Genomic DNA, 9,096 nt, shown 5'->3' with positions numbered 1-9,096 from the left:
TGAGGGTCTTGTGAGGGGGGGGGGGGGGGGGGGTGCCCCCTGCCACTGCACGCACCCCTGGGGGAGGCATGGGAGGCATGTGCCCCTGGATCTGCGTGCAGGGCCGGGGCAGGCTGCCACTGCGGGCTGGAGCCCGGGGGTGGGGCTGGGCTCTTCCTAGTGGGGGGCTGGGCTGGGCTGGGCTTGGGGCAGGAAGTGGCAGAACTGAGAGGGGGACTACAACAAATTTTGGGGTGGTTGCAGCCAGCCCCCTCCCAGCACTGCCGCCACCCACCCTGAGCGTAGTCTGGCCCAGTCCCCCACTGGGAAGAGCTCAGCCCTGGCCCATAGTGGCAGCCGCCCTCACTCCATGTGCAGATCCAGGGGCATGCCCCCCATGCCATCCCAGGCTGTGCGCAGCATTGGGAGCTGCCTCCCCCACACCCCACCCTGGCTGTGCAGTGCCTGCCCCAGCCCCACTGCCTCCCTCCCTCCCTTCCTCCCGCACTGCAGGGGCCTTGATTTGCCCTCCTCTCCTATGCCCCTTCCCTCCCCTGTCCACTTCCTCCACAACAGACTTCCCCACCAGACACTGCCAGGCTGTGCTCCTCGCCACATATCAGCAATCAGATCAGAATTAGCCAATATGGCTACTTAAAAATTGGCCATCAGTATCAGCACAAAAAAATCTGTGTCAGTGCATCCCTAATCACTACCCTGCATTTGCTTAGCTAGATTGCAAGAGACAAGGAAAATATGGCATTACTGTTAGAAAATGCATCTTTCTAAATTATAGTACATTGAGACTTTTAGTTTGAACTTTTCCTATGAGGAACTTTCCACTCTCAGTGAGCCCTGTAAAGCCAGTTTTCAGGACTATTGATCTACAATAGTATGACAGTCCTTTGAAATGTTGGTGTCTTATGTTTTCAGAGTAACTTACTTGAATCCAAGAGGAGGGTTTTTTTCCCCCATTTACCATGGGGGAAAAGGCTCCTTGTCTTGGAATTAAGTAGAAGGCAATGAGGTGAGCGTGGAGCAGGCAGAGGTGCAGAGGTGGTGGGGGGGCTGAAGGGACAGAGGCTGTTGCAGGCTGGAGGGGGCAGGTGGTAGGGAGAAGGCAGGTGCTAGCGGGTGCAGGCATGGAGGGACAAGTAGTGAGGGGGACAGGTGGCAGAGGCCAACATGGGGGTAGGGAACAGACTGCACAACTCCCTACCGCAATCCCTACCACCTGCCCCCTCCCCCACTTACTGCTCCCCTACCACTGCTTTTCCCATTGCAGTGGTGAGGGGGGGTGAATTCAAGATAACCCTCCAATAATTACATTATATAACAAATTGATACATTTTCCATGTATAAACTCTAATTATCAGGGATCGTCTTAAATACAGAGTCGTCTTGGATTCAGGTAAATACGCTACTACAGTACAAAGGCTGCAGCCCTGGAGCCACCAGCAGCACTGGATCCACCAGCTTTGTTCCTGCCATTCCCCTGATGCATATATATGAGTTGAGGGAACAATGCAGTGAACCGGGAGCTCCTATGTTGTTTGGCTCTGCTTCTCAAAATGTTGTCTCACCTACTAGCTGACATAGTCTGTGGCCCCTATCGCCTGTTGAAGAGAGGTAGAAACAAAACTAAGGCCCCCATCTACCTCTTTATTAGCTTTTCTAATATAGATAGAACGTTGTAACAGGCTGTGCTCTACAGGCTAACTGTTAAATCATCATTAACTTTGTAAGCTTTTTGCTTTGGTGAGGGGCCTACTGTTTAATGGAAGCTGAGTTGAGATCTTGTAATGTCATCTATCTGTGTTAGGCAATACCCGCTCTATTCAGTGGCAAATGGAAGTCAGTAACTGAGGTTTCTACAAATAAATAATTATCAGCATGCAGCAGAACTGCTAGAACATTCCTCCCATCCCAAATGCATAACAGTAAAAAGCAAAGAGGTCAGCAAGGGACATTCTTCCCTGCTGTACTTACATTGACTCCAGGGAAATTATACCTGAGATGGATCTAGCTCATTGTTTCTTGACTGACCTGCAAAAGGGGAGGGACAACAGAACATCCTACAAATCTTCTGCTACAGATCCTCCTACTAGTAAAAAAGTATGATGCTGTAGTATAGTATTCTTAGTAAATGCTTATGCACTTACGCACTTGCTTAAACAAAATGAGACATAAGAATATAAATGCTTTGCTAAAAAGGAGCCCAAAGAAGGAGTATAGCTATTACCAGTCAAATTCATACTTGACTCCACTGGCTTATCTCCAGAGAATCTGTTAGCTTATGCTGTGAATTCCATTGGAAGTATAATGGGGCAGCTCTGAGCCCTGGGCAGAGTGGTAGTGCGTGGGGCAGTGCTAGCTGCTATGCTGCCAGCAGCAGCATGGCCAGCTTCCAGCTGAGGCAGCAGCTATTTTTGCGTCCTGCTCAGCAAAGATGGCACCTGGGGCTGCTGCCCCAGTCATCCTCCCCTCAGCTACACTACTGAATTCTCCACACAGTGATTGAAATCAGGAAGAAGACCTCCTTAACACAGAAGCTCAGTAGGGCAAATACTATGATACTCAAACTAAAACATTTCTTCTTTCTATGTTTGAGAGATATTAAAAGCTTCCAGCAAAATCTCTGATTTTAAATATAAAGACTATTTCCTTAACTGGCAGAAACTTTGGAAATGCAAGACACATTTTATTATAGTCACTCAGTCTGGACATCCATCCATCTTGATTCACCATTTTGGTACCCGAGTGTTTAGTTGTTAGTTATGCTGAGAGAAGAGTAAAAAATATCTTACACTTCAGTGCTTGAACAGTTTGCCACTAAGATCAGGAGGTGATTTTTCCTTTTCATTTGGCTACTAGCTTATCATATATTTGTTGGGTTTTTTTTTAATCTTCTTTTTGAAATTTTATTAAACTAAAAGACAAAACTGACCAGGGATCAAAGTCACCCCTTTCCATCCTCCATGAGCTCTGTAAGGAATACCCAGTTCATAACAACACACGTTGATACTTTTGAATTTTCTTCTTCTCTTGCAGTACCTTCCACATAAGAATCTGAGGATGTGGGTGTGAACCACTGTTTTCAGAAATGACTTGACATCAGTCCTGCCTCTCTGAATCTCAGGCACTTGGGGGCTTCTGGCCTCTATTATGGCTTCTTAGAACTCAGCAACAAGGACTGAAATCATTTTGGCCTACTGGGAGAAAGAAGCATCACAAGACCTACAAGTCTGATCTACAAGATCAATGGGATGCCTCAGTTTTTATCACCAGTGTTGCCCAACAATGGCATTCTAGAAAAGATGGCTGGCTGGTTGTGTTTTTTTAAACAAGCAGAATATTATTAAATGTATTTCCTGTAGTTTTTATATTTATGAAAATTTAATATTGTTCTTCAAAGCAAAAAAAGAAAGAAAAATAGACATAAGCTATGTTGACTTTCCGAAGGTTGTTAATTGAAAGAAAGCACTGGCCTTAAAATAACGAGATGTCTCCACCACTGTCTTACACAGCTGGGGGTCGTGCATGGAAATAATTTGATGTGTAAAAGTTGCAGTTGAAATCAAGTTTATGGTTTTGAAGACAAATGCACATTAGGTTTGCCACTGGGATCTCCAAAATGGCAGGTTGCTGGGTTTGGTGCTTAACCTTCAACCAATATTTTATGGATTATCAGATCCTTATGAAACTTGAAGTATTTGCCTTTTGTACAACATCCACATATTTGATTAATTTCTTCCTAAGAAAGACTTTAAACTATGTCTGTTCTCCAAGGAGATCTTGCCTTTTCTCATATGATGGGCTGATAATGTTGGATAGCAGAATATTGTCACCTATAACCCTATGAAGAAACTCAAGAAGCACAGCTCCAGTACCAAGGACATGAAAAAGACATTTTCTTTTTAAACCAGCTATGCAATTGTTCTCATAAAATGCATGAATGCAGCTCTGCATTTCTATCTCCTCCCCTCCTGGAAATCAGCTTTGTCATTTGTTTTAAATTCCAGTATTGTTTAGGTACTGGGGCCTGACAATCATACATATATAACTGTTCTAACAGTCAATAGAAGGGCTCTGTCATTTACATGGCTTCTGTATCATAGTCACTCACTATTAAAACTTTTGACTGATTTTATCCAGCTTTGAAGATTTTTGTGCTGAGCTACAGTATGAACATTCCATTGTGTTCCCAGTTAGTATTTTCTTCCAACTACTGTACTGTACCCTTAAACTGTTAAGGGAATAACTGGCTATCTGAAATTGAAATTTCTGTTGCTTACTAACATAAATAAGATCTTTTAAAAAACTCCATGTGTAAAATTAAAAAAAACCCTCCTCGATAACTTACTGTCAAGTATAAGTCTTAAGTTCCATTTAAAAAAAAAGTACTTTAGAGCCTCAGAGCCAGAATTTAGAAGGTATTTCAGCACCTTAAGATACTGAAATGCAAAGGTTTGAGATGTAGCTTTCTCATCAACTTTACATAGCAGCTTTTGGAAAGAAATGACCATCCAATAAGATAAAACCTATATTTGACACCAGTCCTCCATTCTTTGTACATATGAAGTGTCAGTGGAAGTTTGAACATACAGAGCCTAAGGGGCTGGTTTCTGTTAGGCTAAGGACAGATTTGGGAATACGAAATTCTACTTCAGAATTAAAATGTGTTTGATTTAAAATGTGCCAGGAATTAACCACTGTATGATGATTTTATTTAGTCAGTGATACTATAGTAAGTAATGTTTTATTCCTTCCCCAGTTTTCCAGTCTGGGAAAGGAACTATATCTGGAACCTCCTCTCATTTATTATTGATGAAAGTCAAGTATAAATCTGCCAAAGTCGATAGGTGTTTATACATGTGCTCTGGGAGGCAGGGTGGAAAAGGAGGGGCCTTAATTAGAGCATCTCTGAGAGCCGCTATAATTAAAGTGCCTGGAGTATCACATGTATCAGCGTCCCCACACTGAAAAATGGTGGCGGGAGCACTTTAACTAAAGCTTGTTGAATGGGCTTTAGTTAAAGCGACCCCACCGCCATTTTTCAGCACGGGGATGCTGATACATGTGATGCTGCAGTCTGCTAGAGCACTTAATCGAGTCTGCTGTGAGGCATTGTAATTCCAGTGCGTCGAAGCAGCCTCAGTGTTCATGTACAGGTGCCCCGTGAGTGTTTAAAACTAGTGAAATGGGAATCAGGCCCCAACCATTTGTCAAATAGATTGTGTTAGCTCCATAGGATAATTCTAACAGTTCATATTGGGCATTAAGGAAACATGTTAGGAAAGTACGTGAGAATTACAAAATATCAGGTTGCAAGATTTTAAATTGAATTATGCAGAGGATTCAATCGCAAATTCTTATGTAAATTCCCTTTGACATGGGCATTCTTTCTCCTGGCTCCTTTTTTCTTTTGTGCATTTTTACCTTTATATTTGCTCTTGGATTTTTCTCCCCTTCCCTGTGGCTGAGCCTCAGTCCTCTGTTGGACTTCCCTAACCCATGCATAGGCAGGCTCTGGGGCATGAATGCCGCATGCCCCCAGAGGCTGGGGGGGCACGGCAAGCTCCTGCAGGTGACCACAGCACTGTTGGTGGCAGGAGTGTGGTGGCGGCAAGCAGGGAGCTCCCACAGGTGGCCACAGCTCTGTTGGTGGCGGCAGGGGGGGCAGCACTGACAGGCAGTCGGCCACTACCCACAGACAGGCTGGTGGTGTCAATGGCGAGGGGAGGTGAGGGAGGCGGTGAGCACCAACCACCCGCAGGCACCACCAGCAGTGTCGCTGGTGCCTTTTCACAGGGGGTGCACTACCACACTCAGGGGGCACATGTGCACCCACATGCACCCCCTATGCATCGCCAGTGCTCTGGAGAAATGGATTAATTGTATTTCTATGGGCCGTGTCTGAACTGAGTACTATAGGAGCAAGGAAGTGAAGGCCAAGCCAGCAGCCCCATATACCTGAGTGTTCTCAAGGTCCAGAGGGGAAAAAACAGGGGGCTTTAGTGGAAATGATTGATGCTACCAACCACTGGGGGTGCACTTACAGGGTGCTGAGGAAGTGATATAGATCCAAGGTTATGCAGCTTATCTTTTGTTTGTTTTTTGTCTCCTCCATCACACCTCCCCAATAACAAATCTAAGGTCCTCGGCACTGGGGGAAAACTGTTTTAAATGCCACTCGAGAAAACATGACAGCCAAAGACACTTACAGGATGGAAGTGATATTTTTGATGACAAATACTTCCATATGGTTCCAACTCCTCCAGGCACGGAAGTTATTCTGAAGATGGACAGAAAATAGCATTCTGACAATGAGATCTTCTAGGTCAGTGGTTCTCAACCTTTTTTGTACCAGGACCCATTTGTAAACATCGATGGTCAGTCCTGACCCAGTAAATAGTTCAATTAGAAAACAGCTCCCTGGGTACCCCTCACTCCCGACCCGTTGCCCACCCCAGGCCCCAGGCCACCAGTGTGTGGGGCCTGGTGTGGCTACGTGGGGGGCCCCAAGCAGTTCCTTGCAGGCTGGAATTCTGCCAGCCTACAAGGGAAAATCCACAGTTTCCCACATTTTTCTCCTTTAAAGGAGAATCCATTTTTAAAGTTTGTTGATTCATTTCTTAAAGTTTGTTCATGATCCTTTGATATAGTCTTGCAGCCTACTTTTGGGTCAGGACCCACAGGTTGAGAAACATTGTTCTAGGTGGTCCAGAGCTAGGGGCTGATTTACAGTGGTATCTGCAGCTGCCCCATTGACTTCAGTTGAATGTCTAGGTGCTGGAAGGCTTTTGGTATTGCAGGAACAACTAACTGTGGAGAAGCTCATCAGCTTTTCAGTTTTAAATTATTTTAAGAGGTAAAATTAACAAGCCATCTGTCTTTTTTTACTGTAAAACTATTTGCAGAAGTTCATTAATTCTATGGCAAGCATTCAGTTAACCCAGGTTCACTGATTCAGAAGGAACTATTCAGGCAGACACTCAAATGGAAAGAGAGATTTAAGATTTAGAAATCATTGTGTCCCTCCAATGAAATACAGATACAGGCATTCCTTTATGTAAAGACATTCTTTATGTGTGGACCTGTTCAACCACACACAAGTTCTGTAAAGGGCATGCTGCAAAGGACGGGAGGAAAATCTCATGTTATGCCACCAGTTAAAATAGAGGTGAGAGGCATAATTTGGTTTATATCTGTGTATAAATCTCCAGCCCTTAAGTTACTCTAGTTATTTCAGAAAAAAGAAGCCTTGTTTATTGTATCTTATTAAAACAGTGTCACAAACCAGGTCCTAACCAGGCTTTAAAAGCATCCTGTAACACAAGACTCCCCTGTACCAGCCTATGGGCCACAATCTTGTCTCCCTTACACTGTGGTCTATTTGCAGTGTCTGCAGTAAACCCATTAACCTCAGTGGGATTAATTTAGATTTACACCAATACACTGAGATAAGGCTCTGGGCCTAATTGGGGAGACCAGATGTTCCTTTTGGTTCAGTGTTTACCCTTCTTCACTCCCTCTTTTCTTTGTTCGCTGCTACGTGTGCTTCTTTTGCTTGACAGTCACACATTGGCATGTTACCAGGCCAGCATTGCAACTACATGTACTTCTGACATGTATATAGGCACAAGCTCAAATTTCTACTTCCTGTGAGTTGGCTCATTGTTTTATTTTGCATGCTAGAAGAACATCTGACACACTACCACAGGGTGGCATCATAACATCATATCCTGTCCTTTCTTAAGGACATAATTTGCCATTTCTCTGACATTTATTACATTATGTGGCCTATTTATACTGTAAATGAAAAGAAGAACATTGTTGCTTAAACTGGCACTATACCACAGGTAGTTCCATAAGTGCCACACTTGGTCAAACCAGTAATCCATTTAATATAATAACCTGTCTCCTGACATTGAGCAGAACCACATACCAGTACTTTGGAGGCAGATGTAAGAAAATGGTACTGGGAAATTTTGTAGAATAATCGCCTTCCCTTTTTCGTTTATTATGGCAAGATAAATCTAAGCATCCACTCTTTCTCCTCTGTATAACATATTGTTTTGTACATGGGTATTATATCCTATCTTATTTATCACCACTCAGCTAAGGTCTTAGTCTTTTCAATCTTTTCTTGTAAAGGATTTCTTTCCATGCTTCTAATCATTCTTATCTGCCTCTGACACCACTATACATGCTATAACATTAACAAATACAGTGACCAGTATTAAACATATTACTCCAGGTAAGGGCAAACTATTGACTAATAAAATGTTTCCAGTATTTTCTATCCTATTTATAAATCCTGGTATCTTGTTTGCTTTAAGCATTGATGCACATTGAATTGAGATTTTCATTAAGTTGCTTATGATGATCCACAACATCTTTTTTCATTCGTATGGTGATACAGATCTCATCATCACCCTATGTAATTTAGTTTTTTCCTTTAGATGTGCATTATCTTGTGCATTGATTTTTATCTACCATTTAGCTTCATTAGATTTTGTTGGCTACAAATGTCCAACTCAGGATCCTTAAAATTCTGGTTTATTAGGCGGATTGAAACACTGTAATGAAGTTAAATCATAAACCTTGGGGCTGGTCCACACACACACACACACACACACACACACACACACACACACACACACACACAGTAGCAAGCTACAAGAGTCAGGTATACCTATCCTACAAGAGCTGGAGTCTGCTGTCGAGGCTTCTTTCAGTGTGGTGTTATCTTCCAGAAGGGGGTCACCGGCTGGTCCTTCTGGCTGGACAGGTTGGGTGCTGGTCAAGTTGGAGATCAAGAGGGCGCCCCCGAGGGTCACTTTTCACTGCTTTTTATCTGTCCTTGGCAGACTTTGGTGACACCCCAGTTTTCAGGTTTGCCCAATCCAGGGGTCGTTGACCCTCTTGGGACTTTCCCCCCCTTGGTGGCTACTGGACGGCATTTGTCAGCCCCAGGGGTTGTCCACATGTATGTGCAGGTTTGGGAGTCCGTTGATTAATTTAGGATAGGGCTCTGGGAGTTGTCGATTTGGAGATATTCAGCCCAAATTTGGTCCCCGGCGTTGATTAACTCAGGCCAGGGCTTCTAGCCCT

The 9,096-nt window shown here is 43.8% G+C and overlaps 1 protein-coding gene across 3 annotated transcripts in view; it reads left to right on the top strand.

Annotated features, from left to right (window-relative positions):
- CIB2 (calcium and integrin binding family member 2) overlaps positions 1-4,060 on the top strand; it is a 116,892-nt gene extending 112,832 nt beyond the window's left edge. For all 3 annotated transcript variants that reach the window (XM_006027214.3, XM_025208410.1, XM_025208411.1), the window contains one exon: positions 3,031-4,060. In XM_006027214.3, coding sequence (XP_006027276.1) covers positions 3,031-3,052 — 22 coding nt within the window. In that variant the 3' untranslated portion in view covers positions 3,053-4,060. The remainder of the gene's footprint in view (positions 1-3,030) is intronic.
- The last annotated feature ends 5,036 nt before the right edge of the window (positions 4,061-9,096 follow it).

This window comes from Alligator sinensis, unplaced genomic scaffold, assembly GCF_000455745.1.
Source record: "Alligator sinensis unplaced genomic scaffold, ASM45574v1 scaffold954_1, whole genome shotgun sequence".
NCBI lineage: Eukaryota > Metazoa > Chordata > Crocodylia > Alligatoridae > Alligator > Alligator sinensis.
Note: the sequence above shows the minus strand (reverse complement) of the source record. Positions and strands in the feature narration are given on the sequence as shown.